This window comes from Chanos chanos, chromosome 9, assembly GCF_902362185.1.
Source record: "Chanos chanos chromosome 9, fChaCha1.1, whole genome shotgun sequence".
Classification (NCBI taxonomy): domain Eukaryota; kingdom Metazoa; phylum Chordata; class Actinopteri; order Gonorynchiformes; family Chanidae; genus Chanos; species Chanos chanos.
Window position 1 is genome coordinate 27,266,984 of NC_044503.1, and position 14,738 is coordinate 27,281,721.

At 40.1% G+C, this 14,738-nt stretch overlaps 1 protein-coding gene across 1 annotated transcript; it reads left to right on the forward strand.

Annotated features, from left to right (window-relative positions):
* The first annotated feature begins 11,070 nt into the window (after positions 1-11,070).
* LOC115821538 (chemokine-like receptor 1) lies at positions 11,071-12,216 on the forward strand. The gene has a single exon (XM_030785352.1). It carries the CDS (start codon positions 11,071-11,073, stop codon positions 12,214-12,216), a length of 1,146 nt encoding a protein of 381 aa, XP_030641212.1.
* The last annotated feature ends 2,522 nt before the right edge of the window (positions 12,217-14,738 follow it).

Consider the following 14,738-nt stretch of genomic DNA (forward strand, 5'->3'; position numbering starts at 1 on the left):
TTAGTGTGCGTCTATTTGGACTTAACTTCAAAGCGCGGGGAATATTCTCAGCACATTGTTTACGGCAGGGTCCAATTATGCCCCAAGTCTTATATATGTGTTAGTCATCAACTAGCTGTTGATATTACTGCAAATTATTCAAACCTAGCAAACACAATTGCTGGATTTGAATAATTTGCCTTAATTTTTTTTTATCTCCATAGGGAAAGCAACATAAAAGGGAACTAAATAAAAAGCAGATAAGTCATCGACAAGCCAAAGAGCGACGAGTACCTAGCTGAGGCCTTTCTAAGTCTAAAATTCAGAAAGAAGTTAATATGGCTGATAGGTTTATATCATTCTCAAAACTATCAGTAACTGTCTTTTAGGGCTGGAGAAAGGTTTTTTTTTCAGCAACTGACGTGCGTGTGTGTGTGTGTGTGTGTGTGTGTGTGTGTGTGTGTGTGTGTGTGCACGTGCGTGCGTGTGCACGCACGCACGCATTGTTCAGTGTCACTCCATATTAAACTGCACATGCAAGACTGCAAACGGTTTAACTTAAACATGCGAAACAAGAGTGGGGCCGGAGCTCAAGACACGACCATATGCACTGCAGATGCCCCTTTGCTTGCAGCTGATGAAAAAGAGCTTGCTGGATGTGGCCTGGCAAAAAAAAAAAAGGCGGGGGGGCGGGGGGAGGGGGGCAGGAGGAAAGACGAAATTTCACAGTCTTCTCTTCTGTGTACCGACAGGGCTGTTGACTTTGTATATGATCCAGAGAAAACGGCTCACATTTTCCTCGTCTAAAAATGCACATGTTCTCCTCATCCGTGAAGTTGTCTCTTCTCCTCTTTCCTGACAAAACAATGAACCCTTATTCCTCAGCTCGTCCTCTCGCTCGGGGAGAGTCCCGGCGTCTGCCACTCTCATATCCTGGCTTCACCAGAGGCATTCAGTTAGGCTGACATAAGGTCTCAGTCACGTATTACACACACACACAAACAAACACACCACACTGCTTGTTTATCGTAAGTTCGTACCAGCTTTGCGAATTTCTTTCTCTGATGTCTGCATGAGGCAGCTAGTTTTGTGGACCTGGAAGTGGGAACGAGTAAGAGGAAGTGGTTTCGGCTGGTGGGGCTCAGTTCTTTGTTGATTTTTGGTCGGATTGGCAGCAAAGAAAAAGAAGGCAAGGAAAATTCCTGACCTCTCCACAGCCTGTGACACATCTGAAAATCTCTTACGGTTGACACTGCCACATCCTAGGCTTACCAGGACTTACAGGAATGGAGGGGGGGGGGTCCCTCTCTACCTATTCATAAAAAAAAAGCTAGATTCAACCTACTGTCTTTTATAGAAGCCCATGGCAACCTTACCTTGTCACTGATATACAAAAAAGCAAACAGAACTAAATAGATCTTCTGATTAGCTGCAGAATGTGGGTGTGAGACACACCCCGCTAACATCCAAACTTTGTGGTTTTGTGGATATTGTGTCTGCAGAAGAGGGTGTGTTCTTTGACATCTGTTTCAAATAAGAAATGATTAGAAACAAGCAAAAAAAAAAAAAAAGATGTTACACCCCCGCCCCCTTTCATGATTCAAAACCAGTTACCGTACAATCTTATATGTAAAGTATACCGATCTGAAAGAGTTTGAAGTTTGAGACATAGACTGTGAGTAAAGATTACCGTCTCCTTGTGTTAATTTACAAGTGAGGGAATTCCTTAATACCACAGTTGGACAAGAGACAAAGTATTCAAACGGGAACTTGGAAGGAACTCTTCGGTGGGTTTTTTTTTTTTTTTTTTTTTGCTCTCCTCAGACACAGTGTGGAATGAAAACTAAAATGAGCCACATTTATTCTCAACACCTTTGGAAAACACAAGGAATTTCCGAACGCTACCAATGTGATTTGTCATCGCATTTTTCTGTTTTTCGCTGCACAGGACTGAGGACAGATTTCTGGGTTTCTTTCTGGTTAGGTCCCATTATTTTCTCTTTTCCTCTGCCACACCCTCCACACCATCTGCACGAGAAAAAAAAAAAAAATTATCTTCGCCAAGCCCCCACCTCGGGAAAAAAAAAAAAAAAACTCCATTCGGTCCCATGGTCCCATTGGTCGTTCTTACACATCCAAAGTGGTATTTATGTTGGCCAACTTAATTGTAACTTTGGTTGGCAAAATCAAGAACTGCGGCAACCCTTGGTCCGTCAATGCTTCCCTCAAACTATAGCTTAGAAACATCTATTAATATCTTACCCAGACACTATCATTTTCAGTGACTCATAACAACTTTATAGAACAGCTTGGGTACAATCAATTAAAACGCTAAATGTTATTCACAAAACAGTACTTTTCTCTGTGTTGTTGTTGTTGTTGTTGTTGTTGTTGTTGTTGTTGTTGTTGTCGTCATCGTCGTCATTGTTCATGAATGACTGAAAAAGAAAAATTCTTGCAGTTTTTCTAAATTGTTTTTACAAAGCTGGTACCAAAGCACTCTGCACAGTAAACCAAACAGCACATGCACATAGCACAGCAGACAAAATATCACTTCAACTTATGAACTCATTTTGCGCAGAAACATAAATGCTTCAACATTAAGTATTTTACCTAACATCATCAAAACACTGGCTTGGTATCTGAAACTAAAACACATGCACATGTCATTGTTAATATGTGTAATGATTAACTCTCGCTGAGCATGAAAAGAAACACAATACATTTTTTAGAAAAGAATTTACACAGTTGAGGCTTGGAAACTTGGTCAAGCGTGACATTATATAAAGTTGTATTACAGTGAGGGAGATAACTTTGGAGCATCTTGCAGCGAATTTCATTTTGTGGTCGTATGTCCAAACTGTTGAAAGAAGCATACATGTTCCAGTAGGAAGATTAGAGAAAACCGGTTGAGTCGACAAAAACATGGTGCATACGATTAATTTGATTCTTTGTCTTTAAAAATAAAGTTCACTGGTCACATTTTTCCCTTTTTCATCTTACATCTCTACCATGCCCTGATCATGCCATCATGCACTTCATCAGTTCGGATGTCACAGACTGCAGAGGAGGTTGGATGCATGTGCAATTCAAAGTATTCATTGAAAATCGAGGTAACACAGGATACAGGACAAGGTACAGAATGCTTAGCTAAACCGACAGGTACACAGACTACACAACTACTGTCAAGAGCTCTAAGATTCAAAGCTTGGTCTCTTACAAAGACTTCGCAATGGAAACAGTGGAGATAGCAGTGGCATTTATACAATCAAAAGGACCAGGGGGGTATTCCAGAAAGCGAGTTTAGCGAAAACTCAGAGTTAGTTAACTCAGAGAGAGTAGTAAACCTGCTAATAGAAGAGCCCTATGGCTTTGTTTTGCTAAGAGAATGAAGCCATGAACCCGCTTTCTGGAACATCCCTCAGATTAAATTAGTGCTAGGCAGAGCAAACTTTGAGAAACAGAACAGAAACAGGTGCAAACAATAATTAAATGACAGGGTGATCAGCCCGGTGATCAGTAGGCCAGCAACACTGAAAGCTAAATAGTGGAGCCAGAGGGATGGGGTGGGGACAAGGTCGTTACATTAGAGAACTTATGATGATGGGGTAACACTCTGGTCTATGGAGCCAAAAATTACATATGAAAGACTTTTGCACTGAGAAAAGTGTAAATCAGTAGCTTTCATGTCACACACATATTATTATTTTGACATAACAATGGAGAGGTTATGTACTTATTTGTTGTGGTATTTTCAGAGAGTGAAATGAATACATGAGTTAAGATACATGATGAAAGTCAGAGGAAAAGTGGTTTGTGGTTTTGCATGTTGTCTTTAAGTAATCAAAAAATGATTTAGAGCTTTCTTTAGAAACTAAAAAAGTGCATTTTGTTTCTTTGTTTTTTGTTTGTGTGTGTGTGTGTGTGTGTGTGTGTGTGTGTGTGTGTGTTTGTGTGTTTGTGTGTGTGTACGCGCGTGTGTCTGTGTGTGTGTTTGTTTGGGGGGGGGGGGTTTGTTTGGTTTTGTTTTGTTTCAGTATTAGCTTCACTTAACTCTTATGGGGTGTTTTGTTTTGCGGGGGCGGGGGGGGTGGTTCCAGTGCTTCAGAACTCTGCTTTGAAAACTGAGCCAAAGCAATTGAGAAAATCTGTAAAGTTAACATGGTGAATTATACCATAAATTAAACAAAGTTCTCGTCAAAGTTCATGTGAAACAGTAAACAAAGTGCTGCAAGGTAACTGCGACCTTACAATATTTCGTTTATGGTGCAACTCTACATCAGAGAAAATAGACAGTGAGAATATACTTTGTTCTCATTCTGCTTTAATATACTTCCCTCCTCAAAAAGGGTTAAATCCTCTTTAATTGTTTAAAATTCTTTAAATCCATCAAGCTCCTCTCCTGTGACCATGACATAAATCATTTCAGCATCAGGGGAAAGATGACTCTAAATGTGTACTGGAGTGTTGGAGTATTAATCCTCATTGAAACCAAAGTTATGTTTCACCTCCCCTCCTTTCACTCTTTCTCTCTGTTTTTTTTTTTTTACACTCCCACACTCCTGTCTTCTGTCCAAATCTTCTTCCTGTCTCACCCTCTTCAACATTTACCCACCTCCCCTATCTCTTCTAAATTTTCTTTCTTTTCCCACACATCTGTGAGTTTGGGGAAAATGAAGAGCACCTAGAGAGAAATCCCAAATGCTTGGGGAGCTGTATGTTCTTTAGCTGTGTGGGTGTTTTCCTCTTGTCCTGTTTTACATTTCTAAAAGCTTGTGCAGCAGAATGTACCAAACTGCTGAACTGTGGCTGAATTATGATGTGGTTTCTAAAACACTGAAAGTAACTGGTTATGTGTAGGATCGTGTGTGGCCTCTGCTAACAGCGTTAATTTTCACTGAGTGTAAGTGTCCTTTTACCTTACTACAAAAGAGAACTACATTCAGTTCAAACAAGTTGCACAAGTTAAAAAAAAAACAACATTGAAAAAGGTTCTGTTCTCACTGCTTTTGGTCACCCCTACTTGTCTTTTTGTACCGTAGACAACTTTCTGCAAAGAGAAATGTCTATAGAACGCCTGCCAATATTCACATCCACTCCCACAGAAAAATGCATGTGTGTGTGCTGTGGGTGTATTATAAATGAAAGCAGTGGACACGTAGGAGGAAATGGGGTGTTGTTCCAAAAAGCCCTTCCCCATCTCCCCTGGTTTGTGTGTCCACTGGGAGGAAGGAACTGTGTTACTCAAAGATGCGGGGATTGAGAGATGGATGTTGAGTTGTATTCTCCAAAGTGTTCACCCACCTATTCAACCCATTGACACAGCTTTCACTGATACAGCTTTCCCATGTTAAGCTGCCTCTGTAACCATGTTTCCAGGGGTTTGGCACAGTGCCTACGAACATCTGTATGCTCTGAATGTTCTTGAGGAAAGCTTCTATATGGAAATTCCTGTCCAACCACATGTGGGCGTCAAATACCGGTTGACAACAATTTATCATGATCTTTCTTTTCGATTACATGTTTTACTGTGCATTGCTTTTCATTATGTTGTTTTCAAACAGGTTGACGGGTAAACTGTCTGGTAAAAAGTTTTCATGAAATTTAGTTAGGCTTATAATGCAACAGTAGAAGAAATACAGTCAGAGGAATAAAATACCTTCAAGTTCAAAAATGTCATAAAATCTTTCTATTTATTCATTCAGTGGTTTGTCAGTGTAGTTTCCATTTATTTCCTCATCAGTCTGAAAAGACATCCTTGTGATGATTTTGAATTGAGGCGAGGACCGTAGGAATGAAGAATCCACAAGACAAGAAAAAGCCTATTCAACTTCAATTCACAAAATGTTTTCAAAGATATATGGGACGACTTGGCAGCTTTCAGTCAAAAAAAACTGCAACAGGAAGTCTTTCCACATTTATAAATTCCAGTCACTCATAAATATTTAAAACTGCCAACACTGATGTGCTTGAACGGCAAAGAATCTGTTCTGGCTTTATTTCCTTCATCCCCTGTGTTATGAGATATGATCACAGCTTAAACATTTTGAAGGTAACGACTGTGTTATGAGTGGCAGCCAATGGTACTGCTTTAAGTACGTCATGAGGGAATGAAAATTCTATTGAGATATTTGGTTGTTTTCAAGATGAAAAATGGACCATCAGTAGTCATGCATGTATGTATACATATGCTGCATTTGAGGCTAAGGACTTGTCTCATGCTCACTGCAGGCATGAAAAACAGAAGTCTTGCAAATCTGCTCTGTAGAGCCTCTTTGTCACATCACGATGTGCATGATGAGTAGATTCGTATGTTCACGCTGACTAAAGGATGTTGAATGTGCAGAGAGAAAAAGAAAAAAACAACAAAAAAAAAGCCAAGAAGCTGATGCATAACTCTAGAAGAACAAACTGTCCTAATGAATTCAGAATCGGGAATTCAGAATTGTGCCTTTCAGAATTTGAGCCTTTACTGGTATAATGTTTGTTTGGAGCAATGACAACAATGTGTGCTTGTGGGTCATATTTTCTGCTGAACTGGACTGTCTAAATCAGGTTGGGTTTCTTTCTTCTTCTTCTTCTTCTTTTTTTTATAGCTTTCTAAAAAAAAAAAAAAAAAAAAAAAAAAAAAAGCATGGCTTTATTCTTAGACTTGTTCTTTTCTTCTTAAGAAATTGAAGATATCAATCAAAAAAATGAAGAACTGAACAGGAGAAATGACTATCAGTTGTTGCTAAGTGATGCAATATCGGTTTTGTTTCTAAAAAACGATATTGCACCATTTTGCAGATAACCATACATGAACTCGTACTTGCGCTTTAGAATTTTATAGCAATATTTTGCTCCGCATTATTCTGCCACTGCACTGAACCTGAAGAAATGTTTCAGCTCACCAACATGAGGGTTCTTTCTTTAGTTACACGCAGTGTTTTGCTCATGTCCCGTCCTGGTTGTGTGAGAGGACATAAAATGGGAGTAACCCTGATACATAACGACACAGTGACCACACCAAAATCAGTGACAGCTGCAGCAACTTGCCAGTCATAAGCTCTGGGCAGGAAAAAGAGCCTAAGATATATTTATGGGTTATGTGTTCAGTTGTAGATTCATCAAGTCAACACAAAGTAATTACATCGACCTCAAGCAAACATGACCTCACCCCCCAGTTGAAGGAAAACATACTCAGAGAAAACCCAACCACCTTGGTTTGGTGAGTAATTCACCTCATAAGTATTGACTGAGTTCTTCCTAGAGGGACATCTGTGCAGCTTTGTGGTTGGCTGCAATTTTACAGTATTTCTCATTGAATTAAGCTGAGCTGAGCACAGTTGTGACACAGCGTATGCACTTGCTTATCTGCTGGTGTATTAATGTGATTCACACATCCTTTCTCTCTATCATGCTACCTTGTTTCTTGTTTAGTCATTCATCATTTAAATTTCTTGTTATTCAACTTGTGATCTACCTTGTTCTACCTTTTTGCCTGCCAGCCGTGTTTGTAAACCTCTGTCTACCATTAAAATTGCCCGCTCACGCATGCATCTGGTCTCCCAAGGCATTTGTGACAAAATGGTTAAAAACGCATAAAAGAAAGAAAGAAAGAAAGAAAGAAAGAGTGATAACAATTTAAAACAACACTTAAATAAAGGCAATGTTAAGCAAATATGTTTTAAAGGCTCCTTTGAAATGAACCAAGTGGATTCATAGCTGAGGTTTTCTGGGAGGGAATTCCGCTGTTCGAGGCAAAAAGTGACTTAAAGCTGACTCCTCATCTGTGGACCAGTTTTTACAATGACCAGCTGACTGATGTCAAGAGATCTAAATGGATCTTACAACCCTATCACTAAGGTGAAGAGGGGCAAGACCTTTAAAGACTTAAAGACATTTAAAAACAAATGGAAGAATTAAAACAGTGGCTCTCAACTCCAGACATGGAGGGGCCACTGTCCTGCAAGTCTTTGTTTTAACTCTTCATTATTAATTGAGTTAATTGAGCTCATCAAGGGCTTGATGATTAATTGATCAGTGGAATCAGGTGTGTGAGTCCTGAGTTCAGAGGACGTGCAGGACAGTGGGGCCTCAGGACTGGAGTTGAGAACCACCGATTTAAAATTTCTTAAAGATACAGCTAACCAAAAAAGAGATTTAAGTGCTGGCATCCAGTTTAAGTGCTCTCATTCTGGTATGTGTTAATATTCTGACAGCAGCATTTTGATTGTGTTGTAAAGTTGTAATAATAGTCTTGCACTGGCTAGACAAAAGAGGATTACAGTAGTCTAATCTAGCAGACACAAAAGCATGTATGAGTTTCACTCTGCTGGCATTAGTAAGCACGTCACAAACCTTAGAGATGTTATGGAGGTACTGCTAAGCTGTTTTGCAGGCATTGCCGGTGAGGTTTTTAAATCTAAGATCACTATCAAAAACAACTCCTAAACCAGGCCTACTCAGTTGGCAGCCCGTGCGCCGAACCTCCAATTGCCCCAAAACCTAGTTCTGGTAGAGTAATTTGATAGACTTGGAGGCATTCCATAGGTGCTGATAGGTAAATATGTGTAAATGGTTTGTCCTGAAATGGCTTTAAACAAATGTAAATATATAGATTGATATATTTACGTCTATTTAAAACCATTTCAGGACAAAAAGCTGCCTAAAAATGTCTGGCGTATGAACAAGGTCTGGTTTTTAAATCTGGCCAATTTGAATTTGTAACTAAATAGTCCCAACCTAGATTCTTGATGTGGTTTTTGACCTTCAGAGACATAGAGTCTAAGTACAGCAACATATCTTTCCTTTGTGCTTCATTTCCACTCACTCACTCATTATCTAAGCCGCTTATCCTGATTAGGGTCGCAGGGGGTGCTGGAGCCTATCCCAGCGCTCATAGGGCGAAAGGCCTGTCCACGGGAAACACCCTGGACAGGTCGCCAGTCCATCGCAGGGCAGACACACAGACAAACACACTCACATTCATACCTAGGGGCAATTTAGTGTCTCCAATTCACCTAACCTGTATGTCTTTGGACTGTGGGAGGAAACCAGAGCTCCCGGAGGAAGCCCACACAGACACGGGGAGAACATGCAAACTCCACACAGAAAGGACCCTGGCTGCCCGGCCAGGGATCGAACCCGAGACCTTCTTGCTGTGAGGCAACAGTACTACCCACTGCGCCCACTTCATTTCCAACAGATCATTAATGTTATGTTGCACTACATACTCATGTCTCCAAGTGTCATGCCTCACCACATAATGTCCTACAGGGTGCAAGTCTAGGGCTGCCAGTTGACCTTTTTATGCCTACATTAGCCAGTGTATTTAATAAATACATCATTTCCCTCCATCAATAATCAGACAACCCACAGTCTTACTTGTTATTGGAGTCTGACACCCACAGGTCTATCAGCTTTCTGCTTGAATGCATAGATAACATCGACCTTTTGATGTCTCAGAAAATCCTGTGACTAAAAAATGATAAGACAAAAGTTCTTGTGTTTCTGTTAAGTATCTCTTCTCAACTGCAAATACGTCAGACTGTACAGACGTGAAAGCTGAGTGGAGGATTTTTTTCATGGCTTGAAGTGTGCCCGTTCCACGGTCTCAGACATATACTACTTTTTGATCAACCAACAGCGAAAGTCATCCAAATGGTTCGTATAAATGCCACTTATATCCAAAAGCTACAATTTTCAGGACCTGAAACTTGCAAACATTTACAGGTTACTATGCCCAACGCGCATCTCAAGAGGACTGTGAGCATAACATAAAGGGTAATTATTCATAATGGCTTTTATTTTTGTTGTCGGTTATAAACAACTGCTCACTCAAAGTCATGCAATTCTGTGGTACAGGCTTGATGTCACATTGTGATTACAATAAGCGCTTAAACTAACGAAGGGCTAGTTTGCGTCGAGCGAGTGGTTCTGAAAAGAATACCGAATAGAGAAGTCCCGCCTATTGCTTTTGGTTGGAACTGTAGAACCACATGACTAACAGAGAAAATCGCTTGATCCCATACAAGTTTTCAGAAAGCAATTCAGCTCCACTCTACCGCAACTTGAGCACAGCAGTTTGGTCGGCTTGGAGTCGAGAAGCAGAGGACAATACGGAGCAAAATACATGTTCAGCTTTTTCTTATTTACTTAAGGTGAGCATGTTACTTCGCTCGTGTATATTCGATTTTTTTTTTTCAGGTTTTATTCGTGGACATTATTTTAAGAATCGGTGAGGAGTACAGTTTCAATACTGTTTTACTACCTCACTTTGTATTATTCTTTATTGATACGCAATCTTGTTATAGCAGACAAAACTCTGCCCTGTGTAATTCATAAGGTTACAAATCAGAATTTACCTTTTGTGTCTACAGTAAATGGTCTGTCATGTTTGTATTACAGATACGTTTGATTTATTCTAGTTTGTCTTATCAGGTAAAGGTTGGCATTATGTCTGAAATCATTAAGTGTGGGCTAATCCCTCTTTTCACAGTAATTTTTTTTTTCGAATTTAAATGAGATAATGAGAGATGAAATTTGAAACTGACTAAAAAAGAAAAGGAAACAAAAGGAAAACCCTCTTTCCTTAAAAACAGCGGAGGATGAAAAATTCAGCTTTTTGCAGTTTCTGTCAGCGTACACAATCGTGTCACAACTGTGACCTCTAGTGGCAAACTAAGAACTAGCATACAATATCCTTCAAATATGGCTTGGAACGAGAGTTAAGCAATCGTCCCCTTTTTCACCTACAGGATATGCCCTGACCCTTACCTCTTCAGTGGCTTTCAGTGGATCAATAGCTCGATCCCCTAATGGCTTAGCTTAGATATCTTAGATTAGGAAGAGATCAAGATTGGGTAGATTACACTTGTTGCAGCCTGTTATATATCAGGACAACCAAGTCAGATGTGTTGGATTGAGACTGGGTTGGGGTGGGTCAATAGAGCAATTACAAAGCTTTTAAGTATATACAGCATTGCAGTTGTGATAGTGACCAAAAAAAAAACTATTTCAGGATCTGTTCAATAACAATGACAGACTTGTCCCATCTTTAACAGTCTCTCAATTTAATTTTTCAGACGAGGTTTTAAGAAAACAATGATGGAGTTTGCCACGTCGGCTTGGTACCAAGGCAATGGTACTGACCTGCTTTACCACCCTACACCAACAAGCAACTTGACATATGAAGACTATTATTATGATGACTATGAAGAGCATGTAGTGCTCAGGAAGTCTCTCAATATTATGTCTCTCATCGTCTACTGTCTTGCCTTCGTGCTTGGGGTGGTGGGGAATGGTATTGTAATATGGGTGACAGGATTTAAGATGAAGAAGACGGTGAACACAGTCTGGTTTCTAAACTTGGCGGTTGCAGACTTCCTTTTCACTGCTTTCCTGCCTCTCAGCGTGGCCTATACGGCCATGGACTTCCACTGGCCTTTTGGAAAATTCATGTGCAAGCTCAACAGCACCCTCAGCTTTTTCAACATGTTTGCCAGCGTCTACATCCTCGTGGTGATCAGCGTCGATCGTTGCATCTCTGTCGTACGTCCAATATGGGCGCAAAATCACCGGAGCGTTCAAAAGGCTTCAGCCGTGAGCCTGGGCGTGTGGGTGTTCGCTTTATTGCTCAGCTCACCTTACTTCGTGTTCCGGGACACCGCGCCCGACCACGATAACAAGGACGTCATCAACTGCTTCAACAACTTTGCTTTCTCTGACGACTATGAGACGGCCGAGGTGGTGAAGCTCAGGACGTTGCGTCACCGTGCCATGATCATCACTCGCTTCCTCTTGGGTTTCGTGGTGCCCTTCAGCATTATCGTGTCCTGCTATGCTGTCATCATCCATCGGCTGAAAAGAAACCGGTCCATGTCTGGTCGCACTGGCAGACCCTTTAAGATCATTGCCGCCGTGATCACAGCCTTCTTCTTATGCTGGGCTCCGTACCACATCCTGGCCCTGCTTGAAATGTATAACCACATGCTGGTTGACTTGGACAAAACCCTGGATCTTTTCATTACTATTGGCCTCCCTATCGCAACCAGTTTGGCTTTCCTCAACAGTTGCTTGAACCCACTGCTGTATGTGTTCATGGGCCAAGACTTCAAGGAAAAAGTACGAAAATCCATCCTGAAGGCTTTGGAAACTGCTTTCACAGAAGAGGTGTCTCGCACAAACACCTGCACAAACTCTGTGCTTTCAAGCAGAGGTAAGGAGAAGTCCTTCTCTGATGCAGAGGTGTGATGGACTGATAAAGAATTTTCTGCTGGAGGAAAAGTGTGACTGTTAAAATGAAACTGGACTTCTTAAGCTGTACTTTAAAATGGAGCATAACATTACTGTGGCGAAGTACAATTTTTGTCATTGTACAGAAACGAGGGTGCTTTTTATCTGTAAAATCAAAACTGTGAGCAGTGTCTCTAGCACCAACGCATTGTTATGTACCATACACATGAGAAAACAGACAATATATACTTTACCTGATGTACATATGTTTGATGTGGGGGAAATATTCAGTTCAACTCAGTGGCCTGGTCTCATCCATTCTGCATTTTATGATGCTTAATCACATGTCGTTACAAGGCCGAGGTTGTGTTCTGCATGTCTTCACTGCTTCTCTATGTTATGAACTTTCAAACTAAACCAAATAGCATTTATGGATGAATGTTTAGAGAAAAGTCATTCCCTCTAGGTGGCTTTACATGTATTTGCATAAGTGTGTATGAGTTTATATGAATAAATATGTCAAAAGTATCTGGGGAAGAAGAATTACAAAAGTTTAGTTTCATTCGAGTCGTTTATTTGTCTCCTTTCAATTGTTAGTTCCACTCTGACCATTTTTAATGAGTTTAACTAAGACAAACAGTAGCTATTAGCAAGATTCTATCTAGTCAGAAATGTACATGATCTAATTAGTTAACTATATTGTCTAGATACAGAGCCCTTAGGCAAGTCATTTCCTGATCTATGTTCATTAACACAAATGTCACTTCTGGGCTGAGTGGATAAATCTCATTAGGAGTGTGTTAGTCAAATTATATTGCTGCACAAAAATTTCATAACTTTCTGATTTGATATGTATTTCGACTTAACACCAACAGCAACATAGTATGTGTAAAGCATCAATCAAAATCTTAAGTGGATTTTGATACCTCTAAACATATGTTCACTTGTGGAGCGATTTAATGACTTCCAAGCAATGTTTTCAGAAATGGGTGCTTTTAAGAAATTAAAAATAGATTAGAGGCAATTTGCCTGTAACACAATGGCAATGTGAGAAGTCTGGGGGTATTACACAGTGAAAATACTGAAAGTGCACAGTTGCGCTAAATTCTTTTAAAGACTGTTAGGCTTAAGAGTAAGCTGACTCACTGTTACTTTCTCTGAGAAAATGTGTCATTACTGCCAATGTGAGCGTACTGTCAAACTCAGAAAGGCAAAAGGGAAAAAGAGGATGTGCTTTAAGAGAATATTACGCAGCCTGTAGAGGATCCGGAGACATCAGCAGTAGCGCTAAGGAAAAAAAGAAAAAGACGTTTTACTGAGGGTCTTTTTTTTGCATTTGCATGCACTGCTTCTTCATTTACTCATAAGGACTCTTACGTGTTGTTGAGTATCAAGAAAACCACATGACAGGCATGAGCTGATTCAGCTTCCTGTATTTGTACAGCAGATATTGGTAAGTGCATATATGGCACACAGGATATGTGTGTATGAGTATGTGTATGAACTGGCTTTATGCATTTTTGCTTTGAATTGAAAAGGGCACAAGTGACTGTTGGCTGAAAGTCTGGGGGCTCATGCTGCATGCATTTTTTAGTCAAAAGTTAAAGTGGAGTTTGATTTGACACCGAGAAAGAGTTACGGTCAGTATTGTTCAATTAGCCACTTCATCAATGTTTTCATTTCCATGTTTCAGGTGGGTAAATGTGATGAAAATGAGTGTAAACTTTCTCACTGGTCTTAGTCTTTTGTTTAGTTTTGTAGTGTTTTGTATTTTGTGTTGTTCTCATTCAGCAATGAGTCCGTTGTCATTCTGTGGGTGTAACATATTTTGGTGAACCAGCTAGAAGTGAACCAGTCCAGTATCAGTCATCACCCCAGTGAGACGATCCAAAGTCTGGTGATTATCATCATCCTCATCACAAACAGTAAGACCACATCAACAGTATAACAAAACATTCATTCATTCATTCATTCATTCATTTCCAAAGCCGCTTATTCTAATTAGGGTTGTGGGGTTGCTGGTGCCTATCCCAGCCCCCACTGGGTGAAAGGCAGGGAGACACTGCGGACAGGTCACCAGTCCATCGCAGGGCAAACACAGACAAACACATTCACACCTAGGGGCAATTTAGTGTCTCCTCGTCTGACCTGCATGTCTTTGGACATTGTATTCTTATTTTATTGAAACAAATGAACATACAGATAAACATTAACACAGTACAAAGTACCAGAACAGGAGTATTTGCCTTAACAAAGAAAATAAAGTGCAGGAGTAGAATAGACCATGTTTCTTGAAGATTTGTATTGTTTTCACAGGCTTTTGATTTTTACACTTTTCAACTGTACTGAAAGAAGTTCTTGAATCAGAACTAAAGAAGTTAACTGAGGGTTTTCTTGCCATTTTACCTTATGAATGAAATATCTTCCCAATAAAATAAAGAGATTAATAATAAAAGAGACTTCACTGTCATTGTCATTATAGAAACAGAAAAGAATGTCCCTTTTTTTTTTAGGTTAACACTCAGAGTTGGCTTTGACCA

Bases quoted from the DNA above. Each gene is read 5' to 3' on its own strand.
- LOC115821538 (XM_030785352.1), top strand. From the start codon at position 11,071: ATGGAGTTTGCCACGTCGGCTTGGTACCAAGGCAATGGTACTGACCTG.